This window comes from Crinia signifera, chromosome 5 (genome assembly GCF_055691185.1).
Source record: "Crinia signifera chromosome 5, ASM5569118v1, whole genome shotgun sequence".
NCBI lineage: Eukaryota > Metazoa > Chordata > Amphibia > Anura > Myobatrachidae > Crinia > Crinia signifera.
In genome coordinates, this window is record NC_139221.1 from 44512842 (window position 1) to 44540270 (window position 27429).

General features: G+C 43.9%; 1 protein-coding gene across 1 annotated transcript; it reads right to left on the reverse strand.

Moving 5' to 3' along the window:
- On the reverse strand, positions 1–26473 carry TMEM68 (transmembrane protein 68). Its single transcript, XM_083187108.1, has 9 exons — positions 26025–26473; positions 25663–25802; positions 21364–21486; positions 20193–20556; positions 15143–15310; positions 12876–13069; positions 12437–12497; positions 10457–10596; positions 1–3478 (listed from the first exon to the last, which is right to left on the reverse strand). Exons 4-9 carry the CDS (start codon positions 20515–20517, stop codon positions 3374–3376), a joined length of 993 nt encoding a protein of 330 aa, XP_083043234.1. The 5' UTR covers positions 20518–20556; positions 21364–21486; positions 25663–25802; positions 26025–26473; the 3' UTR covers positions 1–3373.
- Positions 26474–27429: the final 956 nt, after the last annotated feature.

The following is a 27429-nucleotide window of genomic DNA, read 5'->3' on the forward strand; positions in this document are numbered from 1 at the left end:
TTTAAAAAGAAGATATATATATTTTTTTTAATTTATTTCAAAGTTATTCATTTACAGCAATAAAAATCAGACAAAGACGTTTTGGGAAATAAAACAATCACAGAGAAAAATGATACGGAGAAATAAAATTTGCAGATCTCTATTAATACAAGATTGTCATGATCATCATTTGTAATGTGCCATTAGTTCTGCAACACTGGGCACTTACACATCGTACAGATACAACTGCGCATGAAACAAGTACAGGCGAGGAGGACAAAAAGGAGCACACATTAGCTAAAGGGTATAAGGCAGAGAAACCACTCTGCTAGGTGTTACGGAAAGGGTATAAGGACCTGCCTCTGAGAGCTTCACAACATCCACCTAAAACCATAACATGGAAGGTACGTCTATACACAGTCGTTCCAATCAATGTACTTCAGTTTAATATAAACGTCTTTTCAAAGTAAAGCGATTCTTTTTAAGATTGGAGGTATTCTGTTAGAGGCAGTGAGATATAGCGCTTTGCTTTATATTTTGAAAAGATCCACTTCCGACAAGTATTCAATTGTTAAACATATGTATATCAATTATGCTTTAACACAACAAAACCACCCATAATGCAAAACTGAAGAACAATATATCTTAATGACCATTTGCATTAATTTCAAGTTGGAAAAAAAATGAATTGTGCCTTCAAGAACAGTAGTTAAGATAAGTCATGAAATAATATAGAATCATCATCATCAATTACATAAACCAGAGAAACACAGGAATATCAGTTAAGCACAGATATCTTTCCTAGCGTATCTGAGCATCTGTATTGGCCTTCATACAGGTTTGATCACTACCTGATCATTATAGCAGCAATCCTGCTTCCACCAATTAGACATACGCACTGTTCTCATCTTCATATTATTGGCACCATTAAAAAGTGGAACCTGTTGTGAATTTACCTGTAAAACCACCTTTTGGGTGCTAATTGCAGCATGTGATCAAGGAGTCAATGTTCAGTGGGAAAGGACAGGACACAACAGAATACTATTTATTATCAGGTCCCAGCAATTATTGTGGCCCCAAAGTGCTTTTCGAGTCTTGCATCATTTCTGATCACCTTGCTCACGGAGCTGCTCAACCACAGGATCCCGTGTTCCTAATCATTTCTGCAACTTTACCAACACAGATAACTGAGGCGTTATGAAGTCTTGTTGGAGAATGCTTCTGGTCCATATATCCTTTTTTATTTTAAGTTTATGATCAATAGAGCATAGTCCACAGATCTTTAAAGAATTCACATGAATTGAAAAAGAACGGTTTGCATCTATCCTCAACATAACCACTCCTGGGGGTAGGTTTGCTAAAGCGTCTAAAAATGAAAAGTGTTGGTGTTGCCCCTAGAAACCAATACGATTCTCTCAATCATTTTATAAGAGCAATAGAAAAATTATAACTTGAATCTAATTGGATACTATGGAAACACCAATATTCAGTTTTAGAAGATCAGGTAAAACCTAAGGCCCGTACACACTAGAAGATTATCTTTCCAATCTGGCTGGTTGTAATGAAAATATGGAAATATTTAGATTTTGACAATTGACCATTTGCTCCTAAACATGGAAAACAGACAAAAATGGTTCCTACAGAGGAATTGGTTAAATCCATTTATGCAGATCACTGCTTTTGTCCATTTTCCAGCCTTTGGGAGCAAATGGTTGCTTGTAATTTCTTTCCCAAAATTTGCAGATTTTCATTCCAACCCTCCAGATTGGAAAGATTATCTTCTAGTGTGTATGGGCCTTAACTTCTGGTATTCTAATCCTACGAGTAGGGTTTGGGCAGAACACAAGTAACAATCTGTAATACTGTGACCATATAATGGCAAAGAGATGCAGATAAGGAGGATACCTGCGATTGATGTTTGCGGGTAATAGGCTCACCGGGTGCCCCATTTTCCAGTGAAAGAGGGGTGGCAGCAGTGGCCTAAAACACACAGGTTTCACTGACCATGTGTGTTGTCAGGAGAACGCATGCTTTTTATCAGGCAATCCAAATTGAATAGCCCGATAAAAAAACATTGGTAAAACATTGGGACAAATTGCGAAAAACTACCTGATGTTTTATCCGATGTTTTATTAGAATACCGCAAATATTTCCAAATTTACTACTTATATATAATTTTTTTTACAATAATAGAGAAATTGGGGCTGATAAAGCCTGATGAAGCCATGATAAAGTGGAAGGTGATTATGTACCAGCCAACCAGCTCATAACTGTCATTTTCCAAACACAGCGGATTGGTTGGTGCATTATCTCCGCTTTATCACATTACCAGCCTTAATACATGTGCCCCAGAATTACTTATAATACACAAATGATAGAATGAACAACGAAGTGGTCAGAACTCACCGATTAGAAGCAATTGCATTTTTGCAGGAGTTTAACGTGGCTTCGAAATTATTAACCCCGATGTTTCATGCTCTACCATCCACTAGGGAGTGGTGGGAGAATAAAATAGTGTGCCAGGTGTAACGAGGCACCGTGCCCGTAGCATGGCGAGCGCAGCATGCCATGCGAGGGGACGCAGTGCTAAGTTTCAGTGTCCATGTCAACTGCGTTGACATTCGGTTAAAAAAACTGTTGACCTTGCCCATGTTGACCTAATGCTTGTGCCGACCTAATGACCTGTCAACCTAGACTCATGTCGACCGTTCTGCATGTAGACCTAAAGGTGTCAACCCAATGCTTGTGGACCTAATGCTTTTCGACCTAATGATCCATATCCAAATACAAGCATTGCTCACAGCGACTGTTCTTTGAGTATAAATAAATACAGATACGGCCAAGTCAGTTAATTGAAGTTTAGTTAAATATTGCCCCCAAAAATAGAACAGTCGCTGTGAGCGGCGCTGCCATTTTTAATGGGTATTTTGAGGATCTCTCACAGCACCGTTGGCACTCTAAGGGTTAATAAAACGATGTAACGTTTTGAAGACATAACAGCTGCAGACATACTGTTTATATGTCCCGCCACATGTGCCCGGAATGCTCCCCGCTCTGGATGGGACACAGAGCACTTCACTAGGAAGAGGTAGATCAACGTCCCGATGTCCGGAACTGATCATGCAGTCTGTCCACACACATTCTTATGTACAAATCGCCAGATTTACAGTAACGCAAGTAACAAATATTTCTGTCATATACTACAGTAACTTGTGCCTAACCTCCAACACAATAACTGGACAAGCAGATCATGTGCAGGTGTTGGTTACATTGAATTTAGACTTCTCTTTTCTTCATTTTTAAATAAAAACAGATTTATCAAAGTAGATACAGTACTATACAATTTACACAGTTGTGGAACAACCCAGAATGCCGTCTGATACATAAATGCACTTTAATCTTCTTTATGTGTCCTGTGAAATCTTTCCAGAAGGGCTCGGAAAATGTTCCCGGGGATTCTTTGATGCTGGTCTATCAGTAACTGAAGGGCGCATTTTGTCTGGAAGTAAAATCAAAGATTTACTGATGTGTAATAAACAAGAGCTATCACATACAGAATGTCATTATGGAACACATCATTATGCCATTACACATTGCCGCACACTGTATTGCCCATTACATATTATGACACACACCGTAATGCCCATTACACATTATGCCACGGCTTGACAAATTTTTGTAAACTAGGGACAATAAGGACAGTGCACGCCGAAGGCATGCGCCAAAACTTTACACGGTAATGCCTTTTACACATCACACAGCCATAGCATACCACATGCCCTAATGCCCATCACACGTTATACCACACACTGTAACTGTAACGCCTCAGATAGTAATGCCAATTACATATTAGGCCCCACACCGTAATGCCAATTACCTATTACGTCCCACACTGTAATGCCAATTACTTATTACGCCCCACACCGAATTGCCTATTACACATTGACACACTGTGTCAAGTACATGCTGCATCAGTTTAGCTATGGAGCAGGTATGCACCTTTGGGAAATGGCAGCACGTGGTGTAGGCAGTTGTCAGGTGCGGGTCTGAAGTTAGGCCTACATACTGTCTGGGCCCAGGACTGTGGCAGTACCTGTGGGGCCCATTACAAATTAAACAGTAAGGACTCTGTGCACTTAGATAGGTTTCCTTTCCAGACCTCTCCATGCAACTTCTCTTACACAAAAGTTTTCTAATAAAATGCACATATACTTGATACACTCCTATAAACATAAAAGGACCCCATATAACGTATAGAGTATACAGCAGGGGCATAACCAGAACTTTGTGGGCCCCATAGCAAAATCTTGAAAGGGCCCCCTCCCCACCCCCCATTTGAGAGTCAAGAGAGAAGGAGTATGTCCGGGGTAAAGAGAGAAGTGGAGGAGAGAAGGGGATGAGAGAGGGAGGGTGTCAGGGAGATAGAGACTGTCAGGGTAGAGACAGAGAGAGGCGGAATGAGAGAGACCATGTTAGGAGTAAGATAGAAACTGTGTCCAGGAGTGTGATAAAGACTGTCCCATGGGTCCAAACATAGGTGGTTCTACACTTAAGGTGAAAGAGGGGAGGGAGAGGGATGGGGGTAATAGAGGGGGAGGCTCTCACATGCGGGGAGGAGGGCAGAGGTGGGACAGAAGATATAAAATGAATATGGAAGCATGTTTGTTGGCAGAAGCAAAGGGAAGGGGCAGATAGAAGCACATAGAAGTAGTGGGGAAACAGTTTTGCCTCATAGGAAGCTTACACAATCCAGGGGAGACAGAGGAGGTGAAAGAACCTGTCACTTACAGGGGGATCGACAGGAACATGCAGATGAGGAGGGTGAGGGCAAAACATGTGACATGCAGGAGGGGGAACTGGCACCTTTAGATCCAGTGCCCAGGACCCCCCACCCCTGCTAAGCATGGGTTGGGAGAGATCCTGCTTTGCCTGTGACCCCCGGGAAAAGCCATAAACCTACACACATATTTTGGGTGTTTGGGGGTCAGCATTCATCTCCCCCATTCCACTTTCACCAGGAGGAGGCATTTAAATCCTCACTACAGGCAGGCAATTGCAGTGAGCCGGTGAGCGGTCACCCGCTGAATCCGAGCTGCTGCGCTCTCTGCATCCCTCATTCCCTCTCTTCCCCTATATACTTTCAATTATGCTGCAGCGGCCACGCACCGCCGTGCAAACCTGCCCCCTGCAGCCGTGCATTACCTGGTGGTGACTGGCAATGGAGGACAAGCAGCGGGGGCACAATACAGTCCCCGGACAGAGTATACGTTCGGTCCTGGGAAATAGAGAAGGCAGTTGCAGCACCCTCTACGTGTAACAGCATGGACCTGCGGGCACATGGCACCCTGCCCAGCTGCTACTGTATGAAGGTGACGGGCGGAGGGGGGGGGGGGGGGAAGCTCATTGTGCGGCTAGGCAGAGGAGGGACAGTGTTGTAGCTGCCGCGTGGAGGGCAGAATGAGGCGCCAGGCAGCATCCTGCCAGCGTAGGGCAGGGAGCGGCTGCGCATCAGCAGGAGTGCCTGTACACCCCTTGCGCACACCTATGATGGAGTCAATATGCTAATGACGCGGGGGGGGGGGGGGTTGATGTGGCGCACAATGAAGCCCAGGAGGCTTCAGCGGCGCTACTGCAGCAGTGCTCTCTTAAAATCATCCCACAAGGCCATCGCCCTTCTGGCATTTGCCAGATGTGCCAGATGACCAGTCCGGCCCTGCTAGCCGGTAACCCTGATCTCTGGCCCGTGCACTCGATCACATACTCAAGGTGTGCACAGGTACCTCCCAGGTTAAATGATGCTGCGACTTGCAGCCAATCACAGACAGACAGAGGGGATATAAGTCAGGCCCCAGCACTATCAAATGGCCTTGAACAACTTGTCTGTTTCCTGTGATACTCTCCAGAGTCAGCGTCCAAGGCTTCCAGGCTATTTCTTTCAGTGATACCTGTGCACCTGTGCTGCTGCTAGCAGACCTCCTTGTAATCTGCACCTGTCAGACACTGCTGTTTACCACCATCAGCTCCTAAGTAGTATCTGTGTGTTCCAGGTCTCTGCTCGCAGGCATCATCATTGGCTCCTAAGCCACGTCATCATTATTGGCTCCTAAGCCACGTCATCATTATCGGCTCCTAAGCCACGTCATCCTCAGCTCCTAAACTGCGTTATCCTTGGCTCCTAGGCCGCGTCACCACCGGCTCCCAGGCCGCATCTTCAGTGCTCACAGGTTTCCAGGCCTAATACACTCCTCGGTTCTCAGACCGACACCAGAACACTTATACACCATCATCATATCTTCATTCTCAAGTCATCCAGTATACCTCTACCAGAGTATCCTGTATCCCCAGCATCCAGCTCATTGGTAGCAGTACACAGAGGACCAGGGCAGGAGGCAGCGACCTGCTCCTCGGGCACAGGGATGACCAAAGCCCCTTGCGGGGTTCCCTGGTGAAGACCACCGGCGGGTTAGACTCTGCGCCCCTGTCCCTGGTTTACAGTCAACACTCTGTCCCTGCTGCTTCCTTGTGCTACAGTTATCTAAAGATGCTGCATGTCATTCCGCTTCCTAAAGCCACCTAGTTTCAAGTATCCAGTGACCTCCACTGGCCCACCAAGGTCACAGCTGGGAACACAGAACTCAGCAGTGTTGACACTATGGGGGTTATGCTATCTGGGATCACGGCTGTCGATCCCCGCTGACAGCCGTGATCCTGGCCCGTTTGCGTTCTGATTGACCGCAGAACGACAGACTGGATTCAATGTCCTGCCCGCCGCTCGGCGCAAAGGGGGCGTGGCCGCAAAAACGGCTGTGGATTGGCGATCTGCAGCCAGGACCACGACAATCCACGGCCGCTATCGGCAGAACAAGCCCGACAGCTTCTAAAATCGGGCCCGTACTGCCGTGATCCCGCTTCAATGCTCTTGCTAAAGACAGCATTGAATAGGGAGCCGCCGCTATTTCCCACGGCGGAAATAGCAGTGGCACATTGCATACCCCCCTAAATACCTTACCACAGGGACATACACATGCACTTAATTTTTTTGCAGTAGTCATTTAACCTACCAGTATGTTTCTGGATAGTGAGAGAAAACTGGAGAGCAGGGAGGAAATCCAGGCAATCTAGACAGAGCCTTGGTGGGAATCGAACCCAGTGATGTGAGCCAGTAATGCTAATCCCAATGCTGCCCTTGTGCAGTAAGGCCTGTGTATTCAACATACACATAAATAGTGCCCATAGAATACTAAACTGTTATTTGCTCCAGTAAGACCATTTGTATACATAAAGAACAACTGAAGGTAGACACCCATCTGCCTTGTATAAACACCCATCTTCCCTTAGGTGATTTTAATCAGTCCACAGATTAGAATGGGCACATTATGGTAAATCCTTCCTAAATTAAAAACGATGGAGAGAATCCAACTAGCCACAAGTCAATTAGTGGGGAGAACTCTTCCATTGAAAAAAAGCACCTCCTGGGGTTTAATTCACAGGGAAACCAATTCATTCCTATCCTGTCTTAGCATGCGTTATCCCTGTGGAAAAGGCATTTTTATTGGCTAGCTCTGGGTGTGATATCAGGAACTATTCCCCTCTTGGCTAATAGGATCCCACCAATGTGTTAGTATTAGAGCTTTTAAGGACCCATCTAATTGTGTTTACCTTAATGTGGTAGATGGGCTCGCTTTTTTGGCCAAAGGTGCTAAGAACTTTATACTCCATGTTAATTGTAGAGTTTATCATAACTGTTTTGACTGTCAATATTCTCAGTGCTTAAATTGTAAGTGCGCCTGCATTCAAGGCATATTCTTTTTCCTGTATTCAAAAAGGGCATTCGTATTTTGTGTGTGGCTTGAAGTTTAGGCAATTATTGAATTTACATCATCATACACACCTGTAAAATTAAGGGTTGACTCTATTTAATCTTGCTTATGTATAACAAATTAAGGTTTTATTGTTGTTTATTACAATGGCAATCCTCAACAGAACTCAGCACATTATTAAGGATACTGCAATACTTTGAGGGTTATTTACTATGCTACAAGTCACCTCTTCTCTGTGTGTTTAAGCCTCAATTTAATAGGGCAGTTTTTTAATAGCAAAACAGCATAGGGGTCATTCAGGTACTGTCGCTCCTGCTCTATCATGCGCAAAGAATAGATTATCGGTACTTTGCAGAACTTGCTCCTGCGTAAACAGGTCCAGCGACATCGGAATTAGCAGACGGTCTGTGATTCACATTCTGTAGCTGTAAACAGTGGGGGGTGGGGGGGGACCGTAGTCTCCATTTGTGAAAACGGAAGTGTGTCGCTGCAGTTTGGAAGTGGAAAGAGACCAGGGATCTCAGTCTTGGGTCAGTGTGTCACCTTGGGCCTTATTCTAGTTCACTCTTTCTGACAAAATCCTTCTTTGATGGAAAAAACCATGTGCACTGCAGGGGGGCAGATGTAAAATGTGCAGAGAGAATTAGATTTGGGTGAGTTATTTTGTTTCTGTGCAGGGTAAATACTGACTGCTTTATTTTGACACTGCAACATAGATCTCACTTTGAAGTAAAACCCCAAATCTAATTTTCTCTGCACAAGTAACATCTGCCCCACCTGCAGTGCACATGGTTTTGTCCATCTAAGAAGGAATTTGTCAGAAAGAGTGAACCAAAATAATCCCCCTTGTATGGCACCATAAATACTGTAAGCCTCTTCATGGTGACTGAGTGATCCTATGCAGCATCCTGGGATCACTACAGGAGTCGTCTACTTGTAATAGATGGCCTCTGCTGCATTACCATAAGGAGCAATGATAGAAAATCCAACCGCATCTAAATTTGTCCAACTGTGTTTTGCTAATAAAAGTGTATTGCTACCAACTGTGTATTGCTACTTTACAAGTGTTCCCAGGATTCAGTACAATCACATATACATTTGATCAGGCCCATAGTCAGTCCGGCTACATTCAGCCCTACACGTTTACCTTTAGAATTTCAAAAATGATTGTGATGAAATGATTATTATTCTAAAGAAAAATTTTGTTTGACAAAAGTTTATAAATGTTTAATTAAATATAATTTTATTTCCAGCCTCAATGCAGAGTAATATCACTTGATTAATAGAGCAATTACATTTAGCATCTAATAATTGATTCCCATGTTTTCCCTTTCAACAGGCTTAAATTATGCATTAATAGTATTAAATATTAACAGAATTGTTTTCATCTGGTTGACTTTGTAAGTATTGAATTTGTGCCATTATTCCAGAATCAACAATGTGCACATCTTTCTTGGCAAGACAAAAAAATGTGTGTCTGCAAACATACAGAAATGGGATAGGAAGTGTCGGTCCACTAGAAGATGATTTTCTGTATACAACTAGTTACCAGCCGGTCACAATGACGGAACATAACAGGAATATCTGCAACGGCGGATGTGCGCGCCCGAACGGAGCAACACTTGAATTGCTCCGTCAAGCGACATCTAGTGGCCGCCGGTGCACACAACACTTAAAATCCCCCCGATAGAGGAGAGGAGCCACTGTAGCCTTTTATTATACAGGATAGAGCCCAACTTTTCAGTGAACTTTTCAGTTATTTATATTGAACACACATTTTACACAGCAATGTAGACATGTGTTGGTTCACATTAGTCACTGCTCCGGAGTTTACAATCTATATTCCCTTACACACACACACACACACACACACAGTCAATGTTACTTTCTGAACTGTTGGATGAAATCGGAGAGACTGGAGCAAACACAAGGACAGTATATAAACACCTAACAGTGACGTTTATCGAACCCAAGACCCCCGTGCTGTAATGCCAACCACTATGCCAACCTTCGTTTCTACCTGACTAATGTGTAGAATACTGGTTCGCACAACCAAATTACAGCATCTGCTTTCAGTATGTATAAGCACAAATAACCCTATCACACCAAACAAATAACCCGGGTTGATGCCAGGCCAGTGTGCGGTGTGAAAGGACCATTTCGAATATTCAGGGTCAAGTAACCCGGCAAGCCGACATGGGATAAAAGAAATGTTATTCTTGGGTCGGGCCTTGCTTGCTGGGCAGTGTGAACGGGTTTTCCCGGGTTGAGTGACCCGGCTCCAGTTCACTTCTATGGAGGATGCAGCAGTTTCACTTCACTTCTGATGCGCAGCCGCTTCACCCTACCACCAGAGGAGGCCAGCGGCCCAGCAATAAGCCGGGTCGCTGTGAGCAGCTAAACACCGAAATGCCAGGTCATCCTGGGACGGACCAGTGTCAAAATCCCGGGTGCGACCTGGCATTTGCAATGTGAAAGGGGTATTAAAATGATATTTGTAATTCAATGTAGTGATGAATAGCTCTTTGTTGAAACAAACAATGTAAAATGAAATGCTCTTGTTCGCTTGCATTTGCACAGGTGCAGCTTTGTAAACAGTCTGTGTAATGTCTTCTATAAATAGCTGACATAACATTGCCACATACAATAAAACTCACCTTCTCTGCTAGTTCACTGGCTGTGATATTTGGGTCATACTGGATAGGATCACCAAGGTACGTCCGAAATTTTACTGGAAATCCCCCGTACACAGGAACGAACGGAAATTTAAATTTCTCATACATCCACCGAAAAATCCCTTTGGATGGAGAAAAGTGCGCATTTTATAATAAACAGTAAATCAGACCTGTGAGAGTTCTAGCATTGTATACAGTCAATGGGGGCATTCAATTAAGTACGTTTTTTTTCCAGGCTGAACTGCAGTATTCAAATGTGGACATTTTCGGACAGTTTTTAGTAATTTTTCGCTGATGCAGTTTCACTTTTTTTTTTTTTTTTTTAAACCCTGCAAAACAGTTGACAGCGGCTGCACTTTCAACAAAAACACGTGGATGTTGAGTAATTCGACAATCCACGTGTTTTTTGACTGAAAAATTGTCACTTTGAATAGGTTGAATGTAAATCCAACCTAAAATCGGTGAAAAGTGTCATTAAAGCCACTTAATTGAATACCCCCTATGTGGAGAAAGTGCTAAGGCTTACTCTGTTTGCATTACAGGGAGTAACATCACTCATTCTACAGTTCGATAACATTTTTGTATGGTCACTATCTCCAGCCAATTATTACATTAACCCTTTGAGTGCCAAGGGATGTCAAAGTAGGTATGAAAATTGGCAAGCAAACCTTTTTATTAACCTTCTGAGTGCCAGTGTTGTTGTGAGAGATCCTCAAAATATAGGGCAAAATGCCAGCGCCTCTCACAGCGACTGTATATTTCCTTATACTAAAGGAACAGTTACTGTGAGCGATGCTGGCATTTATAGCGGATATTTTGATGATCGCTCACAGCAACGTTGGCACTCAACTCAATCTCTGCATTTGTCTAATCCCACTTTAAACACTATGCTACATGACAGTATGCAGACTATTGACATCATAATTTCTTACTAAGGCAAATCTGTATAACGATATCTGGTACACAAAGTAGTCTAGTAACCCTATGTAACACAAAGGCCTGTGTAGAGGAGAGGGCACTGTCATGGGTGTAAAGCCAAGCTGCCACTTGGAGAGGGATGGTCAATTTCTCAGTAGGTACAAGCAAAAAGGGAGGGTGGGGGTAGAGGGAGGGGGAGAGGGAGAGAGAGAGAGAGAGAGAGAGGGAGGGAGAGGGAGAGGGAGAGGGAGAGAGAGAGAGAGAGAGAGAGAGGGAGAGGGAGAGAAAGGCTGGCACTCCGGGGACTTGTAAAACGTGCTGTATTGAAGCAAACAAACGACCAACGTTTCGGGGGTGGTCCCCCTTTGTCACCACGCACCTTGACAAAGGGGGACCACCCCCGAAACGTTGGACGTTTGTTTGCTTCAATACAGCACGTTTTACAAGTCCCCGGAGTGCCAGCCTTTTCTTTCCTCTAAACCATTCCGTGGAAGGGCACCAGGGCAGATGAGCAGCAGCGGAGAGTGCCGGGCCACACAAATCACTTGCAACTCCTTTTTAACACAGGTCCACTATATACCATTAACTGTCATTTTTTGGGCATCCTGGTTTTTACTTTTGTTTTTATTTGTGATTATATACCATTCCTATATGACATTTCACTACATTAAAATTCATTCATTATTGAATGCATAGCGCCACTTGCCTCTCTTTTTTTGCTAGTAACCCTATGTACTGTAGAGTGGTTCACAATGCAGATGCCGGTCATCCTCCACGGCTGACTGCATTTCAGGACCCGTGACACAAGCTGCAAGTTTATACTTTTAGATCAAAATGCGGGTGACAACTGCCCTTTTCTATAGACCTATGTAATCCTAAATTACTAATGAGTTTATGCATATGGTTTACAACATGGAAAGAGTAAAGACACCACTGGTATAAGCTAAACTGCAAACATCAACAGTTTCTGTGGTCACGCTAAGTGATTCAAACAGCAGTGTACATGGCAAATAGGTAGCATTATGCTTAAAGGATTTATCTTACGTAGGCATCCAATCGATCGGAATCCTTCCCGGACATTTTGAGTGAACATTGGGATGATCGGCTGAGAGGAGAATGAACAAGGATACAAAACATTTTGTGTAAGTATACAGTGACACAGTATGACAGGGAAAACACTCCAATTCCATGTTACAATACTAATGTTGACAGTTCTTTCATGCAGTTATTTAGTAGCAACCATGAAACCTGGAGGTAACTAGCCAGGCAAGCCCAGAATCCTATGTACAGTATAAGGGTTATCCCACCTTGTGGAGTGGTTGCGGGTCTCTGAGGTTCAGGTGACAGTAATTATATCAAATTATTTTTGGTTTCATTCATTTAAATTAATTGGATTGTTTGAAAAATTGGATGCCGTGGCGGTTTTTATTTTTTATTTTTTGCAACATGTGATCTAATTTGTCAGGTTTAAACAGCAACTTACCACTTTTGCATCAATGGCCACCTGTGCAAAACCTGTCCGCTTTTCCCACATTATAATATAAGTTTCATCGCTAAAGAGGGCTTCCCGCACTCCGCCCGGGGAGATTGCCAACAAGTGGCCGTTCTTCAAAGCTTTCACACACTCTTCCTTTGGTCCATGGATTACACTAAATACTTCAAGCAACGGTTTAAAGCCTGAAATGAATGATGCAGTGAAGTCATTCAAACTGTGTGGGATATTTATAGTACTATTGACTAAAGACAACGATGTTAATGTTAATCTTCCTACATTAACTGAAAGTAGACTGTGTGCTGGCAAACATACTCCCAGGCTGCAATTTAAAGTATAACCAGTTTCTATGGCTGATAACCTCCAAGACCATTATTCATCGCGTCACTGTAAAATACAGTGTATATGGAGAGCAGTTAAGACACAAATAACCGTTAAAAGAAATCTACAAAAAAAGGACAAAAAAAAACCCCCAACAACGATCATTCAAAAACTAGGAACATCTCCAGGAATCGGACGAGATTCTGTAATAGAGAACTTTATTCTGGGATGCGTTTATTAAGTCTATAGTGATTTTGTAGATAGTAGAAAGCTGGTGCCAGGATCCCAATACAGATGTAATGCTGCTTGTTTAGAAGTTGGTTTTATGAGAGCCTGAGATACGGCCATGGCCCTTATTCTGGTTCACTTGCAAAGGCAAATTCCTTCTCAAATGGACAGAATCATGTACACTGCGGGGGGGGGGGCAGCTGTAACATGTGCAGAGAGAGTTAAATTCGGGTCCACTACTTTGCTGGATTTGGGGACAGGTGCCTTGTCATGATTGATAAGGGCACCACAAGCATGAGTTCGTGGACAGCACCTGGAATTGGTTTCGAGCATTTGTGGCAGACGTTAATTGGCAAGTCCCCTGTGACCATATTCTACTGCAAGAGTGGTACAGTAGCTACATGAACATGCTTTATACTGCCCATACATAGACCAGTGGTGTCAAACTCATGGCCCTCTAGTTGTTGTGGAACTACACATCCCAGCATGCCCTGCCACAGTTTTAGCAATCATTACATGAAATCTGTGGCAGGCCATGCCAGGACGTGTAGTTCCACAACAGATGGAGGGCCATGAGTTTGACACCACTAACCTAGACCAACCTAGACCAACCTTCATCCAACTAGTTGGCTGGTTGGACTAAAAATCTGGTACTGTAATGACAATCATCAATTTGCTCACAAACCCAGGAAAATTCACAAAAACCATTAAATCAATCAGATTCAACAACAGTACCTTGTCTGAGCCTCAGTTTTTTTCTGTATCCAGATTTTGGGGGGAAATGCAATTGCTCCAATCCAGTACCAGACTTTTATTCCATTCAACCAACTAGTTGGATGAAAGCTGAGTACGGCCAGCATAAGTCAAATAAACCTCGACTGACTTTTCCAGTGCCCGGTGCTAACGTCATGTCATTCCAGCTGCCCACCCACATGCAGGCATCCACATGCCTGGGTCTGCAGGGGCATGCCCAGCGTTTTTATGACCATGCAAGAATCGGCCCCTAGGTTTCCTCCCCAAAAACTCTCAGGCTGTTGGAGACCACATTCGTAATGTAGAAGCTCATCGCTCTCCAGTGGCCTCTGTTAAGCTCCATAACGAGGTTGTGAAGGAAGTGGACATGCAGCAATCTTTGGCGTGCAATGCTGCTTATATACGGTTCCGTGCCTTGACATTTCACAAGAACTTTAGACGGACTTTACAGTTCACCACCAGATTGGGGGCCAGATGCACTAAGCTTCAAAAGTGATCAAATGGAGAGTGATAAACAACCAACCAATCAGCTCCTGCTTGACATTTTTCAAACACAGTCTGTGCCATGGCAGTTAGGAGCTGATTGGCTGGCTGTTTATCACTCTTCATTTTATCACTTTTGAAGCTTAGTGCATCTGGCCCTGGGTCTACTCTACAGAACCTATGCACTGCGCATATGGAAACTTATTGCACACCTCGTACAGGTCTGCATATGGGCAAGTGAAGACATAGAATAGAAAGGGCTTGCTATTGCCTTGTGCGGGCTGCACATTTGTACGGTGGTCTGTAGCATGCATTGAGGAAACAGACTGCATTTAATGTACCTTTAGTAAAACAGATAGAGTAGAGACGTATCAGATGGCTGTTATCCATTATAAATGATAGGTTTGTCCAGCTACATATAATCACCTGATTTCCAGTGCGATGTTTCCATAGGTCTCAACATGATTATTTACCTGGTATTTTAAAAAGAAAGTGGTCCCCCACCGAGTGACAGGTTCTGCCTTTCAGGAGAATAACTCTTGCTACAAAGTAATAATAGTCCACAGGAAGCGCTCCGTGGTAGTACACAATTAGTGCAGGGCCATCCGCCGGGACTTTATCCAAGCCATGAATTTCATAGCCTGTAATAAAAAACAAAAAAACTAAACGTAAAGGCCTTACAGAAGTTACAGTATGAACGTTATCAGAAAAATGTGCATGAAATAAAAATGCGGAATTCATATTTCATAGTAATAGCCATTATTTAGTCATGGGGTTCTGGGTTAACTTTACTAAAAATGTATCACACAAAACTATAAAAGACACCACAAATTACAGCAGTGATGACTAACCTTGACACTCCAGCTGTTGTTGAACTACACATCCCAGCATGCCCTACATCATTTTTAGCTTGGCCAAATATCAAAACTGTAGCAGAGCATGCTGAGATGTGTAGTTCAACAACAGCTGGAGTGTCAAGGTTACCCATCACTGACTTACAGTATGTCTCATAGGGCCTGATGTATCAAGCTTCAAAAGGGATAAAATGGAGCGTGATAAACAACTAGCCAATCAGGGGTAGATTTATTAAGCTCAGTGAAGTGATAAACTGTCTGGTTTTATCACTGACCAATCAGCTCTTACCTGTCATTTTTCAAATCAAGCCTGTAATTTCACAGGTAGGAGCTGATTGGCCGGTGATAAAAACCAGATAGTTTATCACTTAACCAAGCTTAATAAATCTACCCCTCAGTTTCTACCTACCATGTCACAGGCTATGTTTGAAAAATGACAGGTAAGAGCTGATTGGCTGGTTGCTTATCACTCTCCAATTTAACACTTTTGAAGCTTGATACATCTGGCCCATAAAGAGTAATCTCCTCTGCATGGCTGTGACCAGAGCTGAATGGATGTACAGCTAGTGACACTCCCTATCACAACAGTCAGTTCTAAAGGAAAGATTTAAAGACCCCTTTATATTATACTGGGACCACTGGTTCAATACGGTTGTTCTACCAAGGCTTCAGATCATCTGCTTTGTAGAGCTAGATGGGAAGTTTCTGGGCCACAATGTTTTTTTTTGGTCTCCCCTGTATCAGGGTGATAGACCTACAACAGGGGTAGCCAGACCAGTCCTCGAGATCTACCAACCAGTCCATGTTTTCCAGGCCACCTATAGATCTGTAGAATGTGTCGGTAAGGAATGAATGCAGCTTGTTTGAAAATATGACAGTTAGTAATGACTGCACTAAGTGGTCTGGAAAATGTGACCAGCTAAGTGGTCTGGAAAATGTGAACTGTTGGTACTGTACATCTTGAGAACCAGTTTGGCCACCTCATACCTAGTGTCTAGGTAAACAGCAAAAGGCCAACACCATATGGTCAACAGGTTAAAAAAAAAAGAGACTACGTTACACAAATTGTAAACATGTTTTCATTTTTTTTCTATGTTTTCCCAACATTTGCTTGTTTGACGATACACATGGACTACAATTGGGAATACAAACCTGTGACAATTGGGAATACTAACCTGTGACAAGTGCAGTGGTACCAAAGTGAGCCACCATAGCTGGAGCATAGTGAGTGAAGCAATCTGTGAGGTTACCAGTTTTTGATGCTGGTTACATATTAACTATTTGTGTGTCCACACTACGTACCACTCAAAGGATAATTATGTATTAGCAGGGCGCCCAGCTACGCTACGCTGACAACGTACCTTAGGCTACGTTGTCAGCGTAGTTAATTTTATAAAGTGTATCCGCGTCTGCTCACCACGCTTCGGGCTCGGTTGCTCGCTGCGCTTGCCACACTTTATAAAATTAACTCCACGCCCACGTGGACACTGGGGGTATGACGTGGATAGTGGGTATATGAACCATTGTGTATTAGCACAGCTCTAGTTACGTAGCCAGCATAGTGGTGTATTGGTATTCTCAATACACCACTACGCAAACTACGTAATGGGCGCCCTGCTAATACATAAGTACCAAGGTATCTGTCGACCTATTGGCTCTCTACTTAGACACTGCAGATCTTCTACACCACATTTGCCTTCCCATAACACCTGCATGTCCAAATGTGGCCCTCCAGTTGTTGTGAAACTACACATCCCAGCATGCCTTGCCATAGTTTTAGCATTCTCTAATAGCAAAACTGTGGCAAGGCATGATGGGTCTTGTAGTTTCACTACAGCTGGAGGGCCATAGTTTGGACATGCCTGCCATAACAGCTTCACACCTATGCTGACCAAACAGTCTGTCTCCTCTCACAGTGGCACGCCATGATGCCGGCTTCCTCCTCTATCCTGGGGGACTTTATACTACATAAGGAGGACCATATGCTTGTTTTCTCTCATTTTCAGCTGAATATCACAGGGGCTGGCTAAGGATGGTGGGAGGATGTGTGGACATAATATGAATGTGTATTTAATGATATATTTACTCCTTTGAGTGCCAAGTGAATTTGTCGAAATAGGTGTGAAAATTGCCAAGCAAACATTTGTATCCCTCATAACGACCTGTAATGTTTACCTTATACAGGAAATATAATCATTGGTTTTTTACACATTTTCTATTTGAATTTATATAACAAATGGGAGCGCGGTTGGCGGTTTTGGCAGATATTGGCACCGAAACGGTTAACAGGTTTTAACACCCAGTCTGGGTATTTTAAAACTACCACACTTCCCATGATGCCGCAAAAGTGCAGTGTAATAATACAGCACTTTGGAGCCGATTCAGACCTTCTCGCCCAGGTCCGAATTCGTCCCCGTCCCCGATGGTGGGGTATGCGAATGTGCAAACCCCTGCAGCGAGCTCCTTTGGCAGGGAAGGGGGGGGGGGGGTGTGACAGGCAGGGGGGAGTTTAACAGGCCACCCCAGCATTCAACAAAAACAGTGTGAAATGCTGGACGGACCCCAGCAAACGTAGGTGTGCACCTGCCTGCTCGGGGCGGGCGGATGACATCACATGACATCAGAGCCCGCCCCCAATTAGCCCATTTCCGTGCAGCATAAATGTAAGTCCAGGCTTACTGTTATCTGAGTAACCATCAAATGATTTTTCCTCTCTGTGTACAAATCTGCTCGCATGGTAGCGCGGGGATTGGGGCGGTGGGAGGGGCGTGCACTGAGTGGAGCGACATTTACCTGCTCGTTAGGCAGTGAATATACTCAGCCTAGCAATCAGGTCTGAATTACTCCCTTTGTGTTTAAGCCGACATCCTATGTACATGGCATTTCCAGATATGGACAGAAACTGCTAACTACAGTGGTTGCCAAACTGTGTGCCATGGCACCCTGGGTCGCCTTGAGACACTTGCAAGGGTACCTCGGATTAGTGGCCAGTTCATAGATGGTGTTTGCCAATATAACTGAATGTAAGGATGACATATAAACACAATATAGTTACATTATTATTTTCAAAATTTTTGGTGCAGGGGTGCCGTGAAAATAATTAGAAAACTCTAGGGTTCCGTGATTCAAAACTTAGATACAGGTGGCGGTATTATGGATCAATTTCCGTACGTAGGATATTTTCTAATCAAACTGTATCATAGAGAAGCATGAATTGGAAATGCACTTGAACACTTTGTCAAATGGCAGAATAACTGTTCTGGAGGCAGCTGTGGTTTGGTTTGCAGTTACTATCTAGAAGTCTATATGAAATACTCTTTTCTCCAGTATGTAACATGCATTAAAAAAATAGTTTTCTAAAATAATATTTCTATAAATAGTGCACCCAAACTCGGTCCTCAGGGCCCCAAACTGTTCATATTTTTCAGGTCACCTAGCAGGTGAAAAGGGTATGGATCATTAGGTCACCAGCATTATGGTCGACAAGCATTAGGTCTACACCATTAGGTTGACATGCATTAATGTCAACATGCATTAAGGTCGACATGCGTTAAGGTCGACATGGGTAAAGTTGACATTGAAAAAGTCGACGTTTTTGTATTTTTTTTACCGGAATGTCAACACAGTCAACATAAACACTAAAAGGTAGCACCGCGTCCCCTCGCTGCGCTCGCCATGCTTCGGGCACGGTGCCTCGCTATGCTAAGCACACTATTTTATTCTCCCACCACACCCTACTGGATGGTAGGGGATGAAATACCACCTGTCGGCACATTTTGGCTCAAAAAACAGTAAAAAAAAAACATGCCAGCCTAATGACCCTGTCGACCTACCTGCATGTTGACCTTAAGTCATGTCGACCTAATTGTGTTGACCTAATGCTTGTCCACCATTAGAATGGTCTTCGGTCTGGCTTTGAGAAGCACTTGGTTTGGGAACTGGAGTTAACCATGTTTACTTTGCTGATCAACACCGATTCCCCAATGGGTGACTGTGAATCATTGTTTCTAATCAGCGGAAAATGGATTATATCTGGAATCAGGGACTGTGCCTCAGATGTATGTGCACCGTTACAACTATGCACACAATCACAGGCAGGAGGTGCAGTTACAGCAGAATGAAATTAGCTGTAAAAATGAAATCCTCTATAGCAGTGTTTCTAAACCTCAGGACCCCCAAACTGTTCCCATTTTGCAAATCACCTAGCAAATGCACAGGTGTGTTCATTACGCACTGATCCCTGGGCAGAGCTAGTTACTTAACTTGCAATTCTGTGAGGAGACCTGGAAAATATGAACTGTGTAGAGACCTAAGAACAGAGGCCCAGATGTATCAAGCTTCAAAAAGTGATAAAATGGAGAGTAATAAACAGCCAGCCAATCAGCTTCTACCTGTCATGTTACAGGCTGGGTTTGAAAAATCACAGGTAGGAGCTGATTGGCTGGTTGTTTATCACTCTCCATTTTATCACTTTTGAAGCTTGATACATTTGGTATCCTATGCTCTATAGCGTTCACAGAGGTTGTTCTCAAACCATGTCATTATTTGAGCTAGTTTAAATACACTTCCTAGTGTTTCATTTCACTTGACCCACACAATATATCACAATAAAATTCCCTTTCATCCTATACTATTGGATACATCATTACTGACAACAGATCATTTTTACCATGCCATATTGTAGCATGCCCATCCCAAAGTGTGGCCAACGTTTTCCGAGCGCCATCCCAAATACTGTTTGAATATGCTTCTTTCAGTTCGTTTTTGCGCTTGTACACATGGAGGAACAGGATGGACAGGTAGAGGAAAATGACAATGAAGAAGGGCAGTATGAATACTATTATTAGTGGTGTGAAGACCCACAGGAGGTAGTCTAGGTAGTTCAGGTAATCTTCCATATTGTCCATTTCTATCCAATCCAGAAACATCTGCATGAGGCAGGTCAGATAGAGAAGAGATGGGCCTGTGGTGCATGACTCGTTCCCGGCTGGCATCTTCTTCAGCGTAGAGAATGTCAGACCCTTAGTTGCCTCCTAAGATTGTCAAGATATAACAATTATCAAAAAAGACCAAACATAAAAAGGAGGACTTTGCAACTACAGGTCCTACAACAAATTCAACTAACACATAAGCGGAGCCTGTTCTGGTCTGGGAGTAGAGCAAAAAAACGAAATATTCTTTAACTATATAGTTAGGTTTACCATACATCCCTTTAAATCAAGATTCACATGGTTACACCGATTCGGTGGCTGATTTAAACGCATGCGCAGTCCAATTCAAAACTCCCCGACTGAAAACTCCAATGATTGGATTCAAATACCGACAATTTTAGGGACAAATCCTGGGATTGGTCACCCTAGACCAGGCATGTCCAACCTGCGGCCCTCCAGCTGTTGTGAAACTACACATCCCAGCATGCCTTGCAATAGTTTTAGCATTCCCTAATAGCAATACTATGGCAAGGCATGCTGGAATGTGTAGTTTCACAACAGCTGGAGGGCCACAGGTTGGACATGCCTGCCCTAGACCCTTGATGGCTAACCTAGACACTCCAGTTGTTGTTGAACTACACATCCCACCATGCTCTGCTTCAGTTTTACTATGTAGCCATGCAAAATCTGATGCAGAGCATGCTGGGGTGTGTAGTTCAACAACAGCTGGAGTGTCAAGGTTAGCCATCAAGGCCCTAGACAATAAGTCATACAAGCGTTTGAATATATAACATGTAGATTCTGCCATGTTCGCTGTCATACAGAATTGCCATGACATAGAAGAGGCAGTCATATAGGGTGAATTAATTTTATATTACACATTCAACAGAATTCAACAGAATGACTTACCAGAAGACACTATCCTCATCTGTGAGCTGCTATAGAACACTCTAGAAATGCAAGAAATATATAGTAACATAGTCCACACAGTGGAGCCCCAAAGTTTTTAGAGGTGGAAGGAACATCCCAAACCTAAAGAAAAAATATTAACACATGATTAAAATAAAAAGAACTTGCAAAAGTAGTATGTAATACAATTTCCTTTTCTGAACACAACTACGAAAAATAAACGTCAATTGCCCGATAGTGATAATAAGGTGTCATTTTGTGGGCTGCGTATTACCTACACATACAAACGTGCTTAATTAGCTATTGCAGTGGTTCCCAAACTGTGTGCCTAGGCACCCTGGGGTGCATCAGGACGCTTGCAGGGGTGCCTTGGGTTGGTGGACCAGGATCAATTCATATTATTAATGGTCAATGTAACAGGCAAAACCAGTGCTTGTGGCAGCCAATCATAATATACGTGGACAAACAGAAGCAAATCCTGTCCCTCACCAGCTAACTGTGACATATAAACAGAATGCACTCAATTTAATGGTTTTTTTTTCTAAATTTCTTGATAAGAAGCATTTGGCCTAGGGGTGCCTTGAAAATATTTTGATGCTCTAGGGCGCCGTGATTCCAAAAAGTTTGGGAACCCCTGAGCTATTGGATTATCAAATAAAGTCCAAGTGGGATGTAATGCGTAACTACTATTTGTTATATAAGGAGGATTAACCTAAATACCAAACACTGGATTACACTTTCTGTTAACACTGAGTTTTTGCCTGGAAGAGCTTATTTGTTCTGAATTTTCTCATACTTATGACAAATGGGGTATAAACTGTTAAACAGAAATGTGGTATTGTTACATAGTGACCGTAAAGTGATGCATACACTGATAGCGTTAGTGTGGGGTGGGCTACAATGAGACGAAAATCCCTCCATGCACAAGGTATCGGACTTGCTATTGTTTAGGTCAGGCCTGTCCAAACTATGGCCCTCCAGCTGTTGTGAAACTACAAGTCCCATCATGCCTTGCCAGTTTTGCTATTATGGAACGCTAAAACTATGGCACGGCAATTGGAGGGCCGCAGTTTGGACATGCCTGGTTTAGGTCAACAGGCTGACACGTTATCATGAATTTTTCTTGATTGTTTACAGTTTTGGGGACAACAATTCACATAGGATCTGAATGGAATGGAAAAGTCTGGCTCGAAGAATAGCGAGGTGTCACCACTGACACAAAATTTTTTGAAAAACTCGTGTCATCTTTGTTTAATGTCAACATTTTGATAATACCGACTTTTTCTCACTGTCGACCCAGACATTGTCCACACCCTAATTTAAGAGTGGATCTTGATGCACATAAGTTGTAAAAGGGTGTGGTTCATTTGGTCTACAACAACTAGGTCGACAAGCATGGGCAAGTTTGCCAGTCAAAAGGTCAACGTGGGTTTTTCACTGTTTTTTTACCCGAATGTCGACACAGTCGACATGGACACAGGTTAAAGTACACCGCTGCGCTCGCCATGCTTTGGGCTCGGTGCGTTGCTATGCTCGGCACACTATGTTATTCTCCCACCACATCCTAGTGGATGGTAGGGCATGAAATACCGACTGTCGGCACAAGAAATAGTGAAAAATCCCATGTCGAGCTTTTGAATGTCGACCTTGCCCATGTCGACCTAATGCTTGTGTTGACCTAGACCCATGTCGACCCAATGCTTGTCGACCTAGTTGTTGTAGATCAAATGACCGTACCCCATTGTAAAAGGAGACATTTCCGTTTAACAGGATTAAAGGGGTCTGTGTACCAAGCCTTTGAGAGAGATAAAGTACCAACCAACCAGCTCCTGTCATGTTTGTAGCAGCCTGTAACCTGGTAGTGAGGAGCCAACTCACAGCAACTCTAGGATAAAAGTTTGCCAAGGGGAACATGTATGAAGCAGTGATAAGGGAGGAAGAGTAAGCCAGAGGAGCAGTGGCCCATGGCAACCAATCAGCTGCTCTGTCTAATTTTATATTATGCAAATTATAAATGTTACTTCAAACTGTTATCCTAGAGTTGTTTTGATTTGGCTCCTCACTACCATGTTCTCCTCCCTTATCACTGCTTCATACTGTACATCTGCCCCACAGTTTGGGAACCACTGGTCTAAAGACATTGCTGCATAACTTATCATGGGGCAGATAAACTACGGGGCAGATTTATACCCCTTTTACACCGCCGAAAAATCCGGGTCAGCGGCGGGTCAGACCCGGATCTTCGGCGGTGTAAATCCCTAACGCCGTGTCCCTTTACACAGGACTTCTACCCAGGACCTGGGTAGAACACGGCTAGGACCTGGGTAGAGGGCAGTGTAAATGGGAACGCCGGGTCGGATGACCCGGCTCCCATTTACATAAATGGGGAACGTCCAACCTGCGGACCGCAGCGTCCGCAGGTTGGACGGATTGTCAGTCTGACACTGACAGCCGGCGCTGCTGTCTGCTATACTATGCAGACAGCAGCGGGGGAGGGAGGTGAACGGATGCCTGTGTGCGGCATCCATTCACCTCCTGTCCAATGGCGGGGGGGTGCGCGCGGGGACTGGGGGCAGCCTAGCAGCTTACCTTAGTGCTGGGCTGCCCCCAGCAGCGTTCCGGGTACGGCGGCGTCGATCGGCGCTTGAAGATGACATCGCGCTGTCATCTTCAAGCGCCGGGAAGGGGCGGGAGGGGGGTGCGGGCGTTTAAGCCCGTACGGTGTAAATGCCCCTAAACGCCGGGTCGCACCCGGCTTCAACCAGGGTCCAAAAAGCCGGGTGCGACCCGGCGTTTTGGTCTAAAAGGGGTATAATTAAGCTTGGAAAAGAGATAAACTGGAGATAAAGAGGAGAAAAGGTAAAAGGAGATAAAGCACCAGCCAATCAGCTGTGTTTGAAAAAGACAGTTGGGAGTTTATTGGCTGGTGCTTTATCTCCTTTTACATTTTCTCCGCTTTATCTCCAGTTTATCTCTTCTCCAAGCTTAATAAATCTGCCCCTTAAATCTTATAAAACAGTTAAGTGGTGGTGTAGCCCAAACCAACCAATTGCATTCTGTCTTATACCCCTTTCACATCGCACTTTTAAAACGGTAAATTGCCGATTTTTTTTCATTTGAAAACGCTTAAGCCTGCACTGTGAATGCACCAGAGCCGATTTACCGTTTAAAGTTAACTGGTATTTCGAACCGTGTAAAAAGCAGAGTCCTACACGGTTCCTTGCCGTTTTTTGAGCAATGTGAATGTGTACAATGTGTCTGAAACGGTATTTCAGGCAAACAACACAAGCTACAGAGCAGTGATAGGCTGTCCCCTTTAAAATGACAGGCAATATTGACACTCTGGCTTGAAACGTGTTCGGGTTGAAACGGTTTGACTGCTATGTTGAATGAGACTAAACCGGTATTTAAAACGGTAATCTGCGGCAATATTAAGGCTCTGACCCGTTTTAATTACCGTTTTAAAATACCGGTTTTTAAAACGTGTCGGCGATGTGAAAGGGGTATAATAATATAACTGAGAAATTATAGCTATAATCTGATTGGATGGTAGGTGCAACACTGACAATTTTTTGTTTTAGAACATTTGGTAAATTACCAGGAGCATTACAACCATTGAAGCAACCTAAAGAATCATCAAGAGACATAAGCAGCAAAAAAAGGTCTATAACGAAATAAGAAACACTGTTCTAGTTGTAAAAGTCTAAATTAGTTTTGTATATGTTGTTGGTAAAGGTCATAACATTTAAAATGAAAATGATTGCTTTCAAGACATGACAGGTTGACCTGCTTTACGTGCACATTGACTAAGGGTCAACAAGGAGTTTTTCATGATTTATAGATTTCAGATAACTTGTTCATACATTACGATCCACATGGACTACAATTTAGAACGGTAAAGTGTGCCGAGAAAGAGTATGCGGACATTAATTGGGGGTCCATGTCGACAGACAACAAAAAAACGGGAAACCTTATGTCAACCCTTTTCACGTTGACATATTGCTTTTGTCAACCTTTTCACTGTCGACCTAATAATCCACACAATGAGGCACAAACCTTAATGAAATAAAATAATAGCAATCTATGGTTATACATGTGTATAGTGTGAGAACGTGCTGGCTTTCCAGCAACTAAACGTGAAACATGGATATCCAGTTACAGGTAGAAGACACAACAAACCTTGTGTATCAGTTTACTGACATGACACTATTTAAGTATAATAACTACCAACAACTACGCAGCGAGTACAACAGAATACATACAATAGTGTATACCGGCCGGCGAGCAGGGCCCTCTTACCTCTGTGTTATTCCCAATGTGACAACTGTGTTTGTACCCAAGTGTAGAGAACTACAGAGTATGCTGCCATCGTATATAGATGCTTGGTGTAAAACCGGTAGATCCTGCTTGTCTAGCTGTTACACTGAATAAATAGGAACCTAAAATAGAAACACAAAATGGGGTCATACATTTTATTGCATTGTGAACTTGCACTGACAGGGAAGCCCTGTTGCTGCTAGCACTGTATATAATACTACATGGCAGAGGAGGAGGAGACATTAGATCAGCAGCCAGCTGTCACTGCTGGTGGGTATAATACTGCTGTTGTCACTGTGTGCCCCCCTGTACTGCCACCCACCCCACACACATACAATACCCACACAGGTGCCCGAGTCAGCGTCCCAGCTTCTCTCCAGTCTCCACTGCTACCATGTCCCTGCCTGCGCTGGGCGACTACAACAGGCAGGAGGTACAACTACAACTCCCGGCATGCTCCGCGCCCGCCTTCCTGGATCCAGCTCCGGCAGGACACCGGGGCTGAGCTTCCTGGACACCTACATGTACATATATAAAATGTGATGGTCGGGGTACGTAATGCAGGGAACTGTGCATGCATGGGCGGACGTGATGTGGCTGTACTGCCCCGCTTGTCACTACCGGCAGCTACCCTCCTCTCGTGAAGTTGTCCAGATGTCAACACAGCAGAGCATGCTGGGATATGTAGTAGGCTGGCTTGAAGTAGACGTCTTGGCTGGTGCTCAGATGAATGGGAAGAAACTAGTATCATGTGACTCTTCAGCTCCTCTCTGTACATACAGAGGACGTGGAGGCCGCAGGAAAGTAGGGCAAGCGGCGCAATGCATGCTGGGAGTTGTAGTTTTACCACGCAGCCGGATAGGTAACGCCTACTGATCCCATGCCGGACACTGCGGCGGCGTGATGGTGAGATTACTCTTGTACACACTGCTAGTACTGTGTTGCCTCACTGACGCACGGCTATGGCTGTGGTTTATAGTATGAAATATGGGTTTATAGCATGTAGTATCCAGTATATACAGTATAGTTATGTCGAATGAGTACTGTTTTCGTTGCTTTTGTAAAAACTGTATTTCCCTTGGGGATGAGTAGGGGTGTTGCACATGTCAGTATGGGCTTTGCTGGCTTGGGTATGTACTGTAGGTATAAATATAAGTACTGTATGTATTCCCTGCAGTTATAGAGTAAGGTGACCCGGGTTATGTGGCTGCATTCTATCTGTTAATACCCCTTTTCCATCTGAAACCCCTGTTAAACACGGGTTTTTGAACATGGATCATACCCGTGTAAGACACGGGTAAAAACACTGTTCACACTGCACATAGACCCCGTGTTATACCCATGTCGGAGCCTTTTACACTAAACCCAGGTAAACAATGTGCTGCGATGGCTGCTTGTGCCCAGCGTGGGGAATGTGCTGCGATGGCTGCTTGTACCCAGCGTGGGGAATGTGCTGCGATGGCTGCTTGTGCCCAGCGTGGGCAATGTGCTGCGATGGCTGCTTGTGCCCAGCGCCGGAGGAGCTGCTGCTGGGAAGCCTCCTCATGGTCAGCGTCTCCCAGCATCTCCCAGCGCGTCTCCAGCAGATGACATCATCTTCTGGTGCCCCTGAAGAACCAATTACCGGCCTCAGAGCGTTACCCGGATCTAAAACACGGGTAATGTGCGTTTACACTGCGCACAGACCCGTGTCATTGCCGTGTTTTACCCTGGTCTCTCTACCCGTGTTTTGTGAAAAGGACACGTTCA